The sequence below is a fragment of the Condylura cristata genome, unplaced genomic scaffold (genome assembly GCF_000260355.1).
Source record: "Condylura cristata isolate star-nosed mole 26May11 unplaced genomic scaffold, ConCri1.0 scaffold00001, whole genome shotgun sequence".
NCBI classification, from domain to species: domain Eukaryota; kingdom Metazoa; phylum Chordata; class Mammalia; order Eulipotyphla; family Talpidae; genus Condylura; species Condylura cristata.
This window is the reverse complement of record NW_004567102.1, coordinates 31,172,053-31,193,176: the sequence shown is the minus strand read 5'-3', so window position 1 is coordinate 31,193,176 and position 21,124 is coordinate 31,172,053. Positions and strand designations below refer to the sequence as shown.

The window sequence follows — 21,124 nt, the reverse complement described above, 5'->3', positions numbered from 1 at the left end:
TTCCCTCTCAGTACATCTTATATTTACCTATGGTATAAGCCCTCCATATAATATTTTGTATACATGTATGTGTATGACTTTTGCATTACTGAATAATCTGCTTTTTAAAGAATTAGGAGGAAAAGTAAAAATAGGTTTCCTTACATATTTGGTACTTTTAGTACTCTTCATTCCTCTGGAGATCATAGGTACCATATTGAGTCATATTTCCAGTCTGGCAATTTTCCATTATTGTTTCTTGAAATGCATTTCTGCTATCAACAATTCTCTTCATTTTGTTTTCTTTGAAAGCATCGTTATTCTATCCTCATTTTAAAAGGTAGAGCTAAGAGATACAGAATTATGCTAATTAATTAGTTTCTTTTTTTAAGTGACTTTTTCAGTTGTTTTTTTTTGATAAATAGCTCCTCTTCACCTTCTCATACCTTCCTTCTCTTGTTGCTACAAATATTTTTCCCTTTGATTTATTTAGTAGTTTGACTATCTTGTCTCTAGGCATGTTTCTACTTGTATTTATTTACTTTTGTAAAAATTTTCCTTGTAAAATTAAAACTTACATTCTACAGAGTAAGTTTGATTTATCTCATAAACTGCCATTGTCAGAAGTAGGTTATGGCTCCTAATATTTTGACTGGAATTATATAAACTATGAATTGATTAATCTAGTTTGTAGAACATAAACTTTCAACAATATATATGTTGTGTCAACTATGTGTGTGCATTACACTATATATGTATGTTTATATATATATATATATATATGTATATATATTACTTACAAAGGTTAAGGGGATAGGAGGAAGGAGTATGAACAATGCAGTAAGCTTCAATCCTTGAGGAAGTTAGTTCTTTGTCACTGATTTCTTGAAAACATTGGACAAGTAGCTCATTAGAAATCGTTAGGGGAAAAATAGGATTAATAAGTGTTGCCCAGGATGACAACTGAGCAGGACCCAGATGGTCGATTATATATTACCCTCTATTTATCATGGAGAATAAAAGTTGAAATTATGCATGTAAATATGGTATTCTGAAAATCCAACCTAGGGCAAGTCAATTTAATTTGACATTTAACAATGTTCAGTATCCAGTCACTTGCTTTTACTTACCAGACTGTAAATTTTAAAAGAGCTTCTTAATAACCCCTGTGATTGAATTGTTGTACTGCCAGCTTTAATTGACATTCTTGCACCTAAAAATGTACAGTATTTCCTCAGCATTAATTCCCTTGGTATTTAATTAATTCATAGACAATGAAGCCTCATGTTCATAAATTTGAAAGGCATCAAGGAGACACATTAATCTATTTTTAAATAACATTTGTGCATGAACAGAAAATTTCTACTGGTTGCTGAGTCAGGTTATGTCAGTTCAATAGTTGCCCCAAAAGTCAGCATGTGATGGCTGCTCAGATCTTAGTGCTATCTCAATAATGGCTTTTAAACTAGACTGCACAGAAATATCACAGTGATAAGTTAGTGCACACTTCAGCACCTGATAACTTCCATACCTACATTAAGCTATCTGAAAGGAAAGCAGATAGATGTCCTTGTGGTTATTTAATGGTGAGTGTCAGTTTGTTGCGTGTATTTTTGTTTTGTAAATGTACTGTCCCTTTAGATCAGTCGTTCTCCATTTTATTGAGCATTAGAAACACCTGTGGTACTGTGTAAACCTCAGATGCCCCATGATAGTATGTCAATGTGTTTGGCATCAAGATTTTTTTAAAATTGAGATAACATTGCTTTATAATTGTATCTGGTTTAGAGCATACCACACAACAGTGCAAAAAGCCCTTCATCTTAGTTCACTGTGCTCCCCCACTTTATTCTCTTTTCTTCCCACTCTGGCAGCTTCAATTCTACAGTTGGATTTGAGTAAACACCCAGTTTTCAAGAAAATAGGGATAGATATGTCTCAACATAATAAAAGCCATATATGACAGACCCACTATTAACATTCTCAATGATGAAACACTGAAAGCTTTTCTTTCCACTGAGATCAGGTAAAAACAAGGATTCCACTTTTACCACTATTATTCAGCATAGTAGTGAAAGTCCTAACTAAAGCAATTAGAAGAGAGGAAGATATAAAAGGAATCCAAACTAGGAAAGAAATAGTGAAACTATCACTATTTGCAGATTATGTGATAAAATGCACAGAAAATCCTAAAGATTTCCCTAAAAAAAAAAAAAAAGTAACTGAAACACTGAATCTTCGTCAGGTTACAAAATTTACAAAATTCAGTTATGTTGTATATTTAAACAATGAGCTAGAAGGAAAAGAAATCAAGAAAACAAACCCCTGCTACTATTGCATCAGAAATAATTAAATGTCTGGGAGTAAACAATAAAGTAGACAGACTTGTACAACGAAAACTATTGTTAAAAGAAATGAAACTAGTTGGTGCTCATGTATAGGAATTAACATTGTTAAAATGGCCATCTTACTCAAGCGATAAACAGATATAATGCAATCCCTGTCATATCTCAATGGTGTTCTTCAAAGAAAAGAACAAACATTATTGAAATTCATGAAACAAAATAGAGCCTCAGTAGTCTTTTACCAGTAATGTTTTAAAAATAGGTCAAGGACTATGGCTAATTTCATATCATTTGATAGAAATTAAAATTAGATACTTCAACAACAAAGTTCTCTCTAATGATGTCCAACTTGATCTTAATTCAATATTTTAAGAATAGTGTGCTGTATAGTTTAAGTATTGCTTTTAGAATTCATTGCCTGAAAGAAAATTGAAACTTACTAAAGCATAATAAACATATATGTGTAAGTAACTGCAAATAAATCTTGTTTTAAATGTAGCAAGTATTAGTGTTTAAGTGGCATGATTTTCTTTAACTTGGAACCAATAGAAAAGAAGATTACACTGGCAACATTTCATTCCTAGCATTTTTTTCCACCTTTTGTTTTCAAGAAAAATTACTTATTAACAAGAATGTTTATGAAATGGCTAAAAGGAAAGAGGAAAGACTTCCATCTTTCAGTAATCACTGGTGAAGGAATCTTAGTTCTTTTCCTTCCCAAATATATAATATGGTTTCCCTGGAAAGTACAGTAATGCAAATGACTACAGCAAAGGAGTGGAGAAAATACTAGAAATATAGCCCCTTCTGAATTTCAGTAGGTAACATAAGGAGAAATGGAGGCTTGCTACTATATTTATTCAAGTCTACTATAAATCTCAAGTTGCAAGGCCTTTCATTACAAATAGTCAACATTTTTTAAGATATACTCAAAGTTATTCGTTAAAAACCTATGTCAACACTGCCATTTTTAAGTGTAAACCATGTAAGCTCAATTGCCATGCTTCAGTTCAAGCAGAGCTACATACCACAGCCCCTTTGTTTATAGATAACAGGCTGAAACCACAAACTAGAAAAATGGTCCAGTCTTGCTTTATTCTTTTTTCAGCTGTGCCTGCCATTCCTTATGCCTCTTCTGTACCTCATCAAAACCATAATATAAACTCCTCCATATACTTTCAGCTTGCATTTTGTGTGTTTACCTACAGTGACAAGAATTGTAGATAAAATTGAATATATAGTTATCAAATTGTGTATCTGAAATAAGTTTATTTTATAACTCACTAAATTTGCTTAAAAATCTGAGTAGATAAGCTATTTTACTTAGATGGCGATTCCTTTTCTTTATGTCTAAAACTACATGTCTTGACATACAAGTTCTCCCCTTCCCACTAACTCCTAACCAACAGTTTGATTTTATTTCCTAAGAGAATTCTGAATGCCAGAAGCCAGACATGTTATTAAGATCTTTCACACACTCATTCTGAGTCTTCTATGGTGGCCTGTGTGCCATGTGTGGGCTGACATGCAACAGGCACTATGTGGCTCTAAAAGCTTTAGGAAGAAAGTAACAGTCTTATTTAAAAACAAAGCTACTTTTACAGGATTGTTTGGGCTTCTAGCCATGCTTATAGGAATGTTATTTTACCTCTTTATGATTCCCCTTTTCCATCTTTCAGATAAGACTAATAAAAATTCCCTTTTTGGGGTTGTTACAAATATTAAGTGAAATGACCAATGCAAAGTACTTAGCAAGAATTCAATAAATGTAGGCCTTAATTAGTAGAGAAAAATTCATATTTTTTTCTTGTAATGCAGTGATCTCAAATATTAATATGCAGATACCTGGGGAACTTATTAAAGTGCAAAATCAGACTCCATAGATTCTTCATTTAATGGAAGTTCCTCGATGACGTTAAGGTGGCTAGATCTGAACCATATTTTAAGTAGTAAGGTTGAATGCGTACAGAAGCAAGTATTCATGTGCTATTGGGAAGAGCAACACAATCTTACAGTAGCACAGATCAAAGGTATTTGAAAATAACAAAGGGGAATGGCAAATTTTCTTAGCTCTACAAAGCAATCCAGAATTACTACGATTCAGTATCAATATACATACAGTTTACTGCCAGATTGATTTTACCAGGATTTACCTTCCTGAAAGATTAAATCCCATATATAAATATTTGTCTTCATATATGTGGTTTGGTGTGTTGGAAGAGTATTTGGTGAATATGGAATGAGTTGTCTTGAACTAACATTATGTTACATATGTAACAGGTGTGCACATTTAAAAAACAATGTATGCACCACACTACTTTCACAGCTAAAGTCCAATCTTATCCCTCATCATGTGTGTCTCTTAACATACACTTTTAAGAGAAGAAATATTAACTACTCATTCATTAATTAAATAATACTGTATTAGAATGAGAATTATTTAATTTAATTACAATAAAATATGCTAGAGATTGTGCTTGGCCTTCAACTGGGGTTGAAATATGAAGGCATGGAAAGACCATACTATAGAAAAGTGATAAATACTAAGCCAAGTTTATGAGAAAGCTAGAGAGGCGTATCAGTGTATGAATGCCTACAAAACTTGAAAAGCATAATCTTAAGATTATCAAAGAAGGGACCTCCCTGGTGGCACAATGGGTTAAAGCGCACACAAGTTCAACCCCCAGACAGGGAGCTGACCCACATGGCACAGCAGACCTCTCCTCTCTTGCCCCTGCTCCCCACTCTATCTGGTGAATCCTCTCACGGCTGCTGCATCTCTGGTCTGTACTCCTTTATGCATAAATAAATAAATTAAAAAATATACTTATCAAAGCAAGTACCCTGTCCCCAAAGCTGCCTGTGTTCATCCTCACGGCAACCTGTTTTCTTCCCAGGACACATCCCCATTAGGTGACTACTAACTTTCTGACTCCCAAACATTCCCAAATAATTTCAAATAGTGATCCTGGCTGAAAATAGTCACACATGTTCTTCATTAAATTATTTCTAGAAAATAAATCTGCGGTCTTTTTTCAGTTGTGGGAAGGGTATGCCCTGCTAGAAAAGGTAGGATAGTGATCAAAGGCTCCAAATATTTCTATACAGACCTCTGATCAGTGCTCCTTATTGTAGGTGTTAACACTTGGCTTCCATTCCAAAGATAACAAGTAGATAACAGCTTACAAGTCACTGATAGATTCTACTATGTAAATTGTATCATTTAAATCAGGGTAGGAGTCAAATTAGATGCCTGTTTGTTAATCTATCAAGTTTAAACCACCATCTACTCTCATCTGAACTACCACATGGCCTAAATCATGTTTTGGCTTTAACCTCTCTAATCATGCATTTCTAGTGGTATCCAAAGTGAGGTTCTGAAATCTAAATCAATATCTACTCATTACATCTCAAACAAAATCCTAGCTCCTTGATGTTTTGGGTGACAAGCTGCAGAAAATCCTACTCTAACTAAGAAAATGCACTGATTCTATGTAAATCCAGAGACTGAGTAGGCTACAGGTTTGACAGCCTCATTCTGGCTTACAGTTCCTGTGATTCTCCAAGCTCTGCATAGTTACTTTGCCCTTCAGGCAGCAGCAAGATGATTGTAAGTATTCTAGAGAAAGATGGAGAACTCTCAAGTATCCAAGGGGATGGAATTCCTGGTGCCTCTTTGGTCTGAAAAGCCTATATGACTCTTCATAGCAAACAGATAAGTTATAGGAATAGGTACATGTCCTATATGGAGAAAGTGAAAGATAATGTAATAATCAAAGTTTAAGGGAAAAAAAAATGGCTAGGGAGGTGTGGCAGGTTGAGAAATGGCCCTCAAAGGATATCCACATCAAATCTGTGGATATGAAAGTAACAAAGTGCCTCTGTAAAGTATTTAACCTAAGGTCTTAAAATGAATGGCTAATCCTAGATTGTTTAGGTAGTTCCTAAATGTGTCATCACAATATTGTTAAGAGAGAAAACTCAGACACATGGTAAGGAAATGACAATAGACATGCAGCTACCATAAACTCTACGAGTAGAAGGACTCCCCTAGCAAGTTGGGAGGAAGTGTGGCCATGTCTACACCTTTATTTCATACTTTAGGTTTCTAATAAATTTCTGTTTTAAGCCATCAAGTTGTGGTAATTTGTTTCAGCAGCTCCAGGAAATAATACAGTAGGCAACCTGCCAGGCTACTGTAGTCCACACCTTTAAAAACTCATTATCTCTCTGCTCTTCACACTTTCTCTTTTGAAATCCTCAAATAAATCTTGTCTCAGGGACACATGCTATGGCCACACCATTTTGAAAGTTCTTACTCCAAACACAAGTTCATTCTATTTTAAAGCTGCATCCTCCATGAGGTTTTCCATTTCCCTTCAAACTAAATTAGGTATTATTCTCCTGCATTCCTCTTGTAAGATCCCTTAGGTAAAGACTCTGTCTTATCCATCTATTACAGTACATCCAGTATCTGTGACAATACCCAATACTAATTTGGACATTCTATTGCTCCAAATTAGAGGCCTTATGCTGAAAAACAACATGGGTTAAAAAAAAAAAAGTTAAATGGATTAATGGTTAATATTAATCTCTGTATTTGCAAAGTAAAATGTTTTCCTTTAAAACCATTATTACGCATAAATAAATGAGAAGCAATTTCATGTTCTTAGAAATGTTTGCTTTTCATATGATAGTCATGATTAAAAAAATTCTCTATTTTAACTTCATAACTATTGGGGGTTACTTTAAGCAAATTCTGAACTCAATAACAAATGAATTAAAAATCAACAGCTTCATAATATTTATAAATCTTCCATAAAATTTAAATGTACTTCACAAATTTTGTTAAAACAGGGAAGATGATATATTAATGTAGATACAAGCAAAAACCACATAATTTATATTCATTTAGAAACTAGGGCTACAGGTCTCCATATGCAATTATAAAGTGTCCAACAGAGTGTAATTTATAGCCAGTAAAGAAAACATAGAACAGGTGAGCCTACATTGTAACACAGAGCAGTGTTTTTTCTTTTGCTTTCTATAAACATAAATCTTTGCACATAACAAAATGCAACAACTTAGCAAGCAAACTGTAAATATTCTCTCTATCAAATTGAGAGCTATAATGTCAAGATCCTTGCTTTCCAATGAATAAACAAAAAATCAGCTTAAATGTTTTGCATTTAGTACAAAAATGTGTAAGACTTAGTGATGAAAATAAGAAAGAGTTGTAAGAGGGAAGAATTTATGTTCCCATACATAGATTTAAAACCCTGGTTAAGTACTTTCAGTGAGTCTTTTAACCTGCTTGTCTTCAATCTTTTCATCTTTAAATTGAAAATAGTAACAACCCCCATGACACAGAGTTGTTGTCAAAGCAGATAATAAACTCCAGGTGAAAGTGCTTTAAAAACTATAAAATATAATATAGAGGTAGACTTTTGTTTACTATCTTAGGAAAAATATTGGAATGTGAAGTATAACTTGAAAGTAAATTCAGGAAAGTCCTTTTCTCTCTGTTAATCCTTCCCCTACAGGAGCACTGAAAAAAACAATGCCCTAAAAATATCTGATTTATATCTGATACAGTGATAAAAGGAGTAATAAGATTTGTTTATGATACAAATTATCTCAGTAAATGCTTATCAAGTTAAAGCAGAACTATAGCAACATCAGTCCAGATTTTTTCTACTACAGTTTTACAGCAGGATGAGATGGGAGCATGGGTCTTAACCTTACACTCCATTTCTATTCCCCCAGGAGTATCCTAACAGAAAAGTTAACTGTCAGTAGCCTTACAAATCCTTGAGGCAAAATTTAAGAAACCGACAAAAACAGATGATAAGGTTTTGTGGAACTCAGAACAGGAGCAAAAGTGGATGTCATTACAAAAATGATACCCTAATTCAAAGCAGAGAACACATAACAAATGGTAGTATTAGTAATGTGTTTTTCCTGAGAGAGGCACACTGATGAAAAAAAGATACCTGATTTCACGAATATATCTTTAGATTTACCCATAAATGTCTTGAAGAGGACATCACTGGTGATACAGGCACAAATGACAGTCTAGGAGTCACCAAATAAAAAATCTTATATCTGAGATGCAACATTTCAGGACGGGATCTGTGCCCAGACTAAGAGACACCATGACACTCAGCTAACTTACCATCGGTTTTCTTAGATCCAGGAGTTCTACCAAGCTCAGTGGGGAGCTGTGGCTGTGACAGGGTAATTAGTGACACCATGAAAAGATTCAGCTACCTGGTAGATATAATTGCTTTGTAAAAGACTGACATAATGATGTCAGTAAGAGAGAGCTGCTGCTAAGAGTGCTTCTACACACAAACCTTTGAGGATATGTTGAGGAAGGCAAATATAAGATATAAATTTTTATTTTCTATGACACAAAATGAACAGATAGAAAATAACCTGAGAAATAGCAGGCACATGTTTTATTTGAAAATTGTGAGAGAATAAGAGCAAAGATTGGCAGTGATGGTCTCTGAAGCTTCGTACCAAAGAGCTGGGTAGTTTGCCTCAGCACAGCTATATGGCACTGTATAGAATAATACTGTACAGTTAAAATACATTCACATGTCTTCATTTCTAGGAAATGGACTGATTTCTCTCTGTTCACTACAACTAAAATCCTCTGGGCATATATAGAAAACAAACCTAGGAAGACCAACTGACAGACCAGCTATGGACCTTAAGACAAAAGAAGTACAAAGTGGTAAATTCTTTCAATTTTCTTTTTGCCTCATATTTAAAAGACTGGGAGTTTGGACAGCCAACGAACCCAAAATGCAGCTGAATTCAGACAAAACCCCAAAAAAAAAAAAAAAAACCGAAAAAAAACCCCACAACAAAAGCCTGTTCTCTTTAGCCATGGGACCAAAGAAGAGTCAGGCTACCAGGACAAAATTTTTAAAAGGTAACCCTCCTATGAAGCTAAATGCCGCAGGAGAAATGTAACCTATGCAACCCACACAACCAAAGGCCAACTAGGGAGCCTAGCCTACCGCCTGTCACAGGCAACGGCTGGGTGCCCAGAAGCTGGGTAGTTTGCACTGAGAACAGAAACTGAGGAGGCAGAGCATGTGACTCAGAGATTGAAGCCTGGTGGGGATGGCAACAAGTCAGTAGCGATTATACTATCTAGAGTGTCCTATGTTAAATTTATGTGAGGAACACTCAATCAGCTAGAAAGTGATGGCTTCTTTGAGTAGCAAATCCTAGATCTCAATTTGTAAGAACAGGCAGAACTAGCTATATGGGAGGAGGGTAGTCTAGGCCTAGGGACTGGCAGTATGGCTCAGAGGGGATAAAGAGAATACAAAGTACTTCTGTCTTATTGGACTAGAGAGTGCTCAGGATGGGATGGAGAAAGCTAACACCAAAGAGTCTGGATAGGGGTCTAATGGGCAATGGTGAAGAATGTACTATTTTTGCAAGTCCAAGAGGAGCCTCTGATTTTCAGCATAGTTTAGTGATCCTTCTTACAAAATTGGGGTGGTTGGACTAGAGAAGCAGCAATGAGTCCAGAATCTGCTAGGAAGCAGCATATACACCACAACAGTAGGATCTGGGAGAATTATATAATCTGAATGTATCCTATGATCTGGTTGAATGGAACCAAATCTGAGAACTGTGAGAATATCCACATTCAACTCTAATATTAGGTAGCAGTATCCAAATTATTATTAGCTAGTTCTGTGGGCTAAGGCAAAACTGAGCCTCATTTTTTTCTTCTATCAAATGGAAATAAAAATGTCTCTTATACATCCACATAGAGATATTGAATAAATATAAAAAAGGGTCAACTTAATGACTTACAACACAAACTTAGCCAGCTACAGTTTAGAAGTGTGAAATGGGTACTTCTCGGAGCATGAAGGCCTGCTATCATTCTGAAAAGAATCATTCAGTAGAATCCTTTTCATTGCCTTTTCAACCTGTTATCCCTTGGGTCATGACCCTTTCCCTCATCTTTAAAGCCAGCAGCGTAACATTTTCAAATTATTTCTAAAGAGGACACTACTTTCGTGCCTTGCTCTTTTCACTTACAAGGAACCTAATGAGTACTGAATAAACCTGGGTAATCCCTCCATCCCAAGGTCAACAGGTTAGCAACCATAATTTCATTCCTCATGTAACTAGCACACTAACAGGATACAGGGAATAAAGTGGGAATGATGATTTTTAATTTAATGTATATGTGGCAGGCATTTTTTCCCCCAATTTCATAATATATTCAAGATGTATTTTTACCTCTATCACCTTAAAATTACTTTGAGATAATGAATTACAACACTTAGTAAGTTTCACATGCACAAACTTATACCAACTATCTGTATATGACACACCACTCACCCCAAAAGTCTACCACTAAGCAATCTACCTTCATCAATTCCAACATTTTCTTTCCTTCTGGTAACCACCATAGTTGCCAGCATCCAAACCAAGGGTTTGGTTTTACCTATTTGTTTGGTTGTTTCTTTTTCATACTTATTTCATTTAACATAATCCTTTCAAGGTCCATTCATGCACATATTTTTTCATAAATTAGGATGTACCTATGTGTATACAGAAACATGCACATACAAGTTCTTTATCCAGTCATTATGGTCAGGCACTTAGGTTATTTCTGTATCATAACTATTGTGATCATCGCAGTGTTGAACACAGAAGTACAGGTATATGCCTGTAAGCAGAAGCAGAATTACTAGGTCACATCACAGTTCTATCTTGAACTTTTTGAGTAATGTCCATATTAATTTCACTAAACAGAGTTCCCTTTGCTCCACATTCTCACCAATACTTACTGTATTTGGTAATTGACTTTTTGGTAATTGTCATTAAAATATTTGAAAAATGAGATCTCAACTATGGTTTTGATTTGCATTTTCATTCCTTGCAATATGACTCAGCTATAAAAGAGATGAAGTACTTTTACAACAAAACATGGACAGATCTAGTTACAGACCTATGGAGAAAGACAAACACATTAAGATTTCATTCATAAGGGGTACCCAAGGAAACTAAACAAAAATTAACAAAATTAAACAATCTTCCTGATTATGAGACCAAATTGGTGATTACCAGAAGGGAAAGGGGGAAGAAGAGTAGATAAAGGGGGTAAAACTACATTGTTAATGATAGACTTGTACTTTTAGCAGTAAGCTTAGTATATTATATACAATATTGATTTCAATGATGCACACCTGAAACATGTTACTTCAATATATTAAAAATTAAGTGTAAGAGGAAGATGATGAGGATAATTTGAATGACTTAATCTAAAATTATCTTGCCAGAGAGAAAATTCCAGAAGAGAATATTATTAAAACTCATTTACAGATCATTACTGATTATAAACATTAGGAACAATTTTATGATTCTACTTTCTGTGAATGCAATGACTGTATCTCCAAGAAAAGACCAAAGATATTCATCCACTTGCTGTTGCACTGTTCAACAGTTGGTACCATGACAAATGGTTTGGAAGATACATTTCAGACCTGTGCACAACCTCAAGCTTCTTCCCCATATACTTGTGTACAGTTCCTAAGGCTACTCTTGTGTAGTGAAGTCCTTCAGTGAAAGTCAAGACTTAAAATGCTAGTATATGGGAGATTCCGAATCATAAGACCTGTCTAAAGAAATTGAGTTATTTATTGATAGGTAAAAAACAGTATATTTTTCATAGATATCATAGAAAATGTGATATTTAACACCTAAATAACCATTTCTAGCAAAAGCATATTTTTTCCCACACAGAAAATTCATCTTTCCAAATGGCAAAATTATTACTTGTAAAGATACCAGCACTTTTGATCTAGTGATACCTTGATAAAGAACAAACGTATGTGCAACAAATAAGGTTATTTGTTCAAATTCTGTCAGTTATGAAAATTAAGATAAAGCTGACCAAACAACTGGAGGTAAGCACTGAGGACAAACTGCCAAGCAGTCATGTATCAAAAGAAACGTGATCCAACCATCTATTTCCTACTGAAAGACATCTTTCAGACAGACCTTTTAGTCTACTTTGTGACATTTTTGTACTCAGTTAATAAAGGATTAAAAAGTGAAGTTATCTAGAGTTTCCCAAACAAAGGATCAGATACTGAAGAAGATAGAAACTAATACAAAAAGGAAATTCTCCATGGTGTGCCAAACCACAAAAAAACTTCAGGTTACTTCAATGTCACTTGTAAACAAAGAATCCCTGAGTCAACATCTCTAAACCATGGTAATAAAAAAGGGGGGGGGGACCCAGAATAAAGTCATACATTATGTGTTCCACAACTACAGAGGTCTTTGGGGTATAATGCCACTTTCAAGGGGAATTCCAAAAGAAGAAAAAAATATATTCTTTGACCTCCAGTCATCAATAGTCAATGCCAGGAAAAAAAAAAACACAGTACAAGTAATCCATCATGATGAATGTAACACATTGAAGTTATAGATTGGGGAACATAGTGAGTAGTTACTTGAAAAGTATTGACAGTCCTTCAACAGGAAATAAAAATACACAGGAGAAAATGAGAGAAGAATCCCATCATAACTACAAAAAATCAGGAAAGATACCTCAAAGTAGAAAAGACACAAACTTGAAGCAAAGACCAACTTCATAGTAATCAGATGCCATAGGGAGGGATACAGCTGGCTGCAAAGGGAACCCAGCTAGGGAGTGAGACAGACCTTACAGCCACAGCAATAGACATTATCCAACGAAAATGGCTGCCAAAACATCTCCTAATATATACTACTACTGATATATTATTTCAATGAATAGAACTTTATCACTTACCCGATTTATTTGGTTGTTCTTTAAAATAACTTGTAGTAGAGTTTTCTCAAATTCTTCTAACTTCTTGAAGCACTTTTTAAAAATATAATTGGATAAACTACTATCATTGATCAGCTTAACTATAGTATCAACAGCTTCTGTCCAAAAGCTTGAAAAAGGAAATTTGGATTTACGGTACAATGTGATCAGGCCATCTAGCAAATGAAGAACAGAATCGGACACTGTGGAAGAGTTGTTTTCAAAGTGGCTTAAGTCTGTTTGCACACTCCCTGATTCTGTCAAGCACTTCAGTTGCAGCAGATGTTGCAAGAACTGCATGTGAGAAGACAGAGGGTTTTCCAGAGTAGCACAATGTCCTTTCACAATAGGCAGTGGTGGGAGGAGTACAGGGGTGCAGCTCTCCACAGAATGCTGGGACAGCTCTGAAGGTTCTGTTCTCTGTTCATTGGATAAGTCACACCCAGAATCTTCCAAGAAAGTTAATGTATTTTCAGAACTTCTAGGTTCCTGCGTCTGCCACGATAAGTCTGCTGAAATAAAAAAGTGTTATCTTTCTGTAGTTAAAATTTCTACATCTAGACTTTGATTTTCTAATTTAAAATACCAAGTGAAGCATGCAAATGCATATTAACATTTTTAAAAACAGTAATGTGAAAACTATATAAAGGAAAAACTGTGAAAGTAATTGTTTAAACTGGCTGGAAAAGCTCTTTATGTAGAAAATAAAGAGGATTCACCCATGTATTCTTAAATTATTATCTCCCATTCAACTACATGCCATGTTTGAAAGACACCTAGGTGATACTACAAGACCTGAGAGAGGTCAACATCTAGTCTGGCTTCCAACAGGTAATGCTGAAACCAAAGCAGTAAGGTGTGCCCAGAGTTCTATTTTCAGGGCGCTATGAAACACTGAGCTACCTATCCTACTTAGTTTGGTGCATCTTGGAGATGATGACTATAGAACTGGTTTATAAAACAAAAGTAGGGGTTCAAGGAAAACAAGAGAAATTTATGTACCAAAGGGATAATCATAAAAGCAAACTTAAGAAAGAAAAGGTAAGTTTGTGTATATAAGGACCCAAAGTAGTTTGATATTCACTGGTAGAAAGCATAAGGCAAGAGGATAAAATGGAGAAATTAGTACAGAGATCACTAAGTAAGTATGTAAAGATATATGTTAAGGACCTCAGAATTTACAAGTAGAGTGTATAACAGGATAGCTTAAATTTGAATAATGTAACAAACCCTTCAGAAAAGTTATATATTCACCCAATTATACCTTATACATAAGTAAGTATACTTACAGATGTGTGTATCTAAAGATATGTATCCTTGAATTATTTCTATAACCTCTAGAAAATTCTTACAGGCTGAGAAATACAGCAGTGAAGAGTTAACCTAGTAACTTTAAGTCATTCTTTGACTGAGGTGTCATCATAAACACAAATAAGGATGCTATGGTTTGTAAAATGACTATCAAATTTACACACAAAATTGAAAAATTCTCACTGATCATTCTAAAACATGCATATATATGAAAACAAATTTGAGAAAGATTGCTATAAGCAATAGGAGCAAGAATGAGGCACTTAACGATGTGATGCAATAAAGTGAAATGGTCTTATTTTCATTTCACAGCTCACTCTATTGGCTAAATGAAGGACAGATTTCAGGAGGAAGCAGAGAGACATTTAAAGGTCAGTTTAAAAAGCTACCTCTAAGTTAATGAGAGAAATGAACTAGCAGTTGCAGTAGAGAGAAAAACTTAGGAAATACTTAAAAAAAAAAAATACCAAAGCAGCAATGAAATAGGGTAAAGGCATCCCTGGTTCTGCCACAGATGGGGTGCAGATGTCAGTGCAGACAGAGAACTGCCTTTAGGGCAAACAATGAAGTTCAGGATCAGTCATACAAACCTGAAGCAGTCAGAGGAAATCTAGGCAAAAGTATTCACCTAGAAATTGGCTATATGAGTTTAAGGTTGGGGAAAAGGTCTAGACTGAAAATCCATTTTAGGAGTCATCAGATTGTAGGGGGTCTTAAACAAAGAAAATGATCAGTTAAGAGCAGCAAGTAGAAGATCAAAGGAGGACCATCAGTATTTGAGGACTGAAAAGAGACAGAAAGAATGATTAAAGCACAAGAAAAAATCAAAATGATTGTGTCATAAAAGTCAAAGAAACTTTCAAGGAGAATTAACACGCAACAGAGAAATCAATATAATAAAGAGCTGAAAATGTGCACTGAAATTACCAAAATACGTTATTAGCCACAGAATTTACCCACAGCAGTTCGGATCAAAGGTGAATAGAGGCCAGAGTGCAATGGGCTGCAAAGTAGTGGGTAAGCAAGAAAGTAAAGAACTGCAGTGTTTTTGGAGACTTAGGTAAGGTGGTTATAAAATGGGTAGTAACTGCAGGCAAATGCGTTATCACAAATTGTGAGAAATTAAGCAAGTATAGATGAAAAAGATATGAAAGAAAAAATGATAGGCGGGACATGGCCCTGAACAAGGCGGGAGAATGAGTGAAGGATCTGGTGAATGAGATGTGTTTAGTAATGTTTTTCTGCTGATGGGCATGACGATGTGTAGGGATGTTAAAAATAAAAGACTGGTTGGCCCTCCCTGGTGGCGCAGCAGGTTAAAGCACAGCACAAAGAAGCTTAAGCCACTTCCACATGAGTTCGATCCCTGCCTGCCCCGGAGGTGACCACATGGCGTGGCAGACCTCTCCTGACCCGCCCGCTGCTCCCCTCAGCAGTGGATCTGCCTGTTCTGCTCCCCACTCTGTCTCTGGTGAATCCTCTCACCCTCCGCATCTCTGGCCTGTACCCCAGTTCTTTATAAAAAAATAAAAGACTGGCATAGAAGGAGCTAATGGCACTGTCATCTAGCAGTCATTTTTAATGTTGGAAACGGGGTCAGTAGTTGAACAGGGATTAAGGAAAATGTCTGAAAGGGAATCATCTAACCCTCTCCATCAGATGTTTTGAAATCTGTCTAGTTTATGCACCTTTGTCCTTAGAAATAATTAGAAGCTGATATGATATCGTCAAGAGGATTGAGCTTTAATTTAGAGGTCTTTCATTTAACAAATGCTCACTATAATCGCTACACAGGTGGGTAAGTCACAAGCATGGTGCTACCTGGAATAGAAGCTGGCAGCTCGTTGTTTTAAGTCAACGGATATTTTTATTATCAGTAAAGGCAAACATCTGGAAAGACTTCTTAAAACATTACAAAGGTAAATAATTGGAAGGCACTGTGGTAAAAATTCAGGAAGATATTTTCTTTCATGGAAAATGGTTCTTCCCTAAGAAAGCTAACACACTTAAATTTTTCATTTAGTGACTTTCAATTTTCCATCAAGGTAAGCGGAACTTCATGGTGATGATTTCAAGGGAAACTCAAAATGAAGTCTACAAAATATTAAATTGGGAAGCAAAAGCTGCTTGATTATTTCTGCCTTCAGTCCTCACTGGTGTCTTCAGGCAAGTCTCAGCACTACACCTAATCTCTTTGTGCTTGCAGGTGCAGACTGGAGAGGGTAGTCCTACCTGTACTTGTGCTGGGGCACAGGAATACACCAAACCACTCACCATTCTTCCTGGCTGTAAAGAATGGGGACAGCTGTGTCAGAGATGTCCTCTCAGTGCCCTAAAGGAACCCACATATGTCTTCACAAGGGAGGATCACACTGACATTTCACACTACTTAGCTTACGCTGGTAGGGTCGCTCTATCACACTGAGTAAAAGGGCCATATTTCACTTCACAATGTAGTTTATAGAATAATCAATTTGTTATTCCCATCAATTTTGAAGATATTAAAGAAATGCAGGCTCAACTGGATTAAGAGGCCTATAAAGAGCTAAACTGCAAAAAAGTTAAACCAATTATTCAGTCCAATCACTTAACTACAGCAGAGACCTGAGGGTTTTGATAGCAGCTTCTGAGATTTCCATTATAGCACTTATCAGTTGCTATATGTTATCCTCTTCTGTATAAATCTCAGAATGGTACAGATCTGTCTCCTGTCATCTTTGTGGATGTCACCCTGAATAAATGCATCCTCTATAGAAGATACCTTATCAGAGAAACACTTAGTCCTACAACCTACTAATGGTGGTGACAGGTGTTCTCTTATCCTTTAACATTTCTAATAAGTGAGGATGAACTATGACAACCTGCCATGCCATAAAACAGATGAGGAAGATAAAACATAATTATGGCAAAAATCCTTTAAAGAATAGCTGTTATCAGAATACTTACTAAAAATAAGCAAACATGCTTTTTATGGTATCTACTAATTTTGTAATCAATTAATCCTCTTCTATCAGTCCTCAATGATGAAAACTGAAGATGATAAAGAGCATTTCCATTGCATACCAAAACTCATATTGTAAAGCACTCACTACGGAAGAAAGTAAATAAGGGCAAGTTTTCTAAAGGATTCAATATTTCCAGTGATAATGAATAGTTAACAGATGTTTTTATGACTAAGACCTAAATATTCATCCTTAAGAACTTGGGTATTTCATGTCAAGGGTAACATGGAAATATGGGCAATAACATATCTCCGGATCTCTTTAAATGAGTCTTACAAAACTGTAAAAGTTTCTACTAATTGGATTGAATGACTTTACTCAACGTAAATTTCAAGCCATCATACCCAAAGGAGAGAAGTGAAAAAGTCTTACTAATGAAACTCTCTCTAATTTGTTTTTCCTATAGGGCCTAATGTGAAGCAAGTCAAACAATGCTTCTCTCAACTTCTTATCGGGCTGATGGGGCTGAAGACTACCATTTCTTTCCAAGTCACTGGATGTGATGTAACTAACATGTTTGCCATCATATTTAAAATAGATTAATTAGGGTGTAAGAATGTTTTTTTTAAACACAAAGTACATGATATCGATTAAAACAACAGATTCTGTCTAAAATATACTGTGTACCCTCTTATACTCTGGGTCCCCTATACCTATTTCCTCTTACTTTCAGTTTTTAATTTCCATCTTAAACCCATTTACCATTTCAGAGCAGCCATTAGTCGAGCCAATGCACTCCTTCCACACATCATGCCCTATCTGTTCTTAGTGTGTTTGCTTGGGCAGAGGAGGGTTAAGAAGAAAGAAGCATAATGGATTGTGGTGGTTGCATTACAATGCTGGTACCCAAATATTAACTCATAAAAATGCATTTTTTTTGTGCATTTCTACAAACCCTTCCTGTTATAAAACAAAACCTACAGAACCTACCTCTAAAAGTTATCTACTTCTGTGCTCCCTTCAAGCCCCATAAACTTTGTTTAAAACTTATCCCAACTAAGAGCAGAACTGTCCCTCTAGTCACCAGGCTCAGGGTAACAAAACATTCTTAGCTCCTTGCTTTTCTATACTCTACATACAGTGAAATACAGAAAATAGAATCCACGTAACATAGTATATGTATTATTCAGGACTCTCCAGAGTAACAAAGCTAGGAGTGTATGGGCATATACTCTATCTGAGAGATGAGTATTATAAGGAATTGATTCATTCAGTTATGGAGGGTGAGTGACCCAAACTCTGCAGATAATAAGACAGAGACCTGGCAAGCCGATGGTGTAGTACACAGTTCAGCTAGAGTCTGGGGAACCAAGGAAGCTGAACGTGTGAGAATGCAGGCTGTCAAGCTTGAGTGCAAATGGCGTCCAGTAGAAGGAAATCTTTCTTACTCCGCCTTCTTGTTCTATTCAGTAACTTAGCTGACGTTCAACCACTTCAGGGAGGGCAATCTTAGTCAAATGTTAATCTCATCCAAAAGAGCCTCCTGGACATATCCACAATGTTTGATCAAATGTCTGAACACCAAGTGGCCCAGGTGTATTGATGAACACATAAATTATCTATGTTAATACATATCTGAGTTTGTCCTCCCCTCAATTCCTTACTGGTTAAGTTCACAGCATCATCTTTAACTGGCCTACCTAACTTTAGGTCCTTTTCAAGGGTACACTCTGAAACACCCAGGAGTCACCCTTATAAAAAATTATTTTGATCACAGGACACTTACCTTACAGGATAGCATTTTCCAAGCTTCTCAGCTTGACCCACAAAATCTTTCCCTGTGTGCCTACTTTCCCAGCCTTACTTCTGCCTTTACCCTTTTCTTATGTGCAAGCATTATTAAGCTACTTACTGTTTACCAAAAACACCATGCTGATTCACACAACTATATATTTGTACAAGTTGTTCCCACCATCTGGTGTGTCCCTATACTATATGACAGACTGATTCTTCAAATGCTGTTTCAAACCTTTATCTTCTCCGGGAAGAGATGAAATCACTCTGGCTGGGCTATCTTGTACCTTATGTATATATTTTATTACTTCATTCATAGACTTGTTTTGCATGTGTTGGCCACTGAGTATTAAAAGGGAGAGAATCTTGAAAGCAGACACAGAGCTTCCTAATCTGGGCATTTTTGCCTGATATCAGTCCTCTTGTTTTGTTGGTAGTCTGAATATACCTATGAACAAGATAAGTAAAAATAAAATAGTTTCTCTTCATGTATACTGAAAGATCTTCATATCTTTCATATATAATTCATCACTACCAGCTATGATTTTTAGCAGTAATAATAATCACATATGCCAATGCTTTGAACAATTTAAAAAGTAATTATTTACGCCACCTAGTGGTCAAACTGGAAATACTAATTTACTTTATTATTCATCTGCCAGCACAGTATTTCACTTTAAAGCAGTTATTTATTTTCTGTTGCTGAAAGGAGGATATACTTTTGCACAATATAGAACATGTGTGAAAACTACTAAGAGATTGCATTACAATTCTAACTTTGAATATTCTAGATATATCAGTATTTCCAAAGGCATGGAATTATTAGCTAATAGAAAGATTATCCATTAGGTTCATAAAGCAGTATTTTGGCCTTTTTTACAATAGTTCCTCCTGCTTTCAGGTGTTCAATTCTGAACTTTCCTGGTTATTCTCCTCTCTCCTGGTTATTCTGCCTATAGCTCCCCCATTGTTATGCTTTTAACTTTCCTCCCCTGTTCCAACTTTCTGGATGCTACCACCTCTCCAACATCCTTAAAGAATTCCTTTAAGCAAATGAGTCTCAAATCTGAATCTTCAAAGTATCTTTTCCCAAGCTCAGATTCATAGATATTTCAACATAACTAAAACCAAAGTTTAGAACCACAGATGTTCGAAATCAGTTTCCACTTACATGTACACTTAATCCATTATCCTGATAACAGTGCTATTACTCTCCAATGTTTGAGACCTAAGAATCTTCTCTGGCGACCTCTTTGACTCCCATGGTATACTGGATTGACAAACCCTTCTTTTCTTTACAGTCACTGTTTGTTTCCATTTTAGGGTCTTTGCATTAAACATCCCTCAGCCCCAGATACTGTCCTTACTCCCAATCCCAGTTTTCTCAAGACTGGTTCCTCACTATAATTCAACTATCCATTAACATCAATTCTTCAGATGTTAATAGAAGCCTGACACATAATCCATAGAAGCCCCTAGATCAGTCTTTGTCACATCTTGCTGTCTAAATCTCACTGCTGCCTGATCAAACCCTACTGGCATATTCTGTCTCATCCACAAGAATGTGCACTCTGTGACAGTTTTGATTTGCCTGATTTAATGTCATGTAGCAAAGCCTGGACTAGAGAGAGTTCAGTATTAATAAATTTTAAAAATTATCACCATCGGCCCTCCCTGGTGGCGCAGCGGGTTAAAGCACAGCACTGAGAATCTGAAGCCACTTCCGCATGAGTTCGATTCCCGCCTGCCGCCTGCCCCGGAGGAGACCACATGGCGAGCCAGACCTCTCCTGGCCCGCCCGCTGCTTCCCTTAGCAGTGTACTTCGTAGATCTGCCTATTCTGCTCCCCACTCTGTCTCTGGTGAAGCCTCTCACCGCCCCTGAGCCTCTGGCCTGTACCCCAGTTCTGT

General features: G+C 36.1%; 1 protein-coding gene across 1 annotated transcript in view; it reads right to left on the bottom strand.

The window, feature by feature from the left end:
* Positions 1–21,124, bottom strand: part of MEI4 (meiosis-specific 4 homolog (S. cerevisiae)) — a 107,509-nt gene that overhangs the window by 65,988 nt on the left and 20,397 nt on the right. Inside the window, exon 2 of the mRNA XM_012730908.1 lies at positions 13,150–13,679. Coding sequence (XP_012586362.1) covers positions 13,150–13,679 — 530 coding nt within the window. The remainder of the gene's footprint in view (positions 1–13,149; positions 13,680–21,124) is intronic.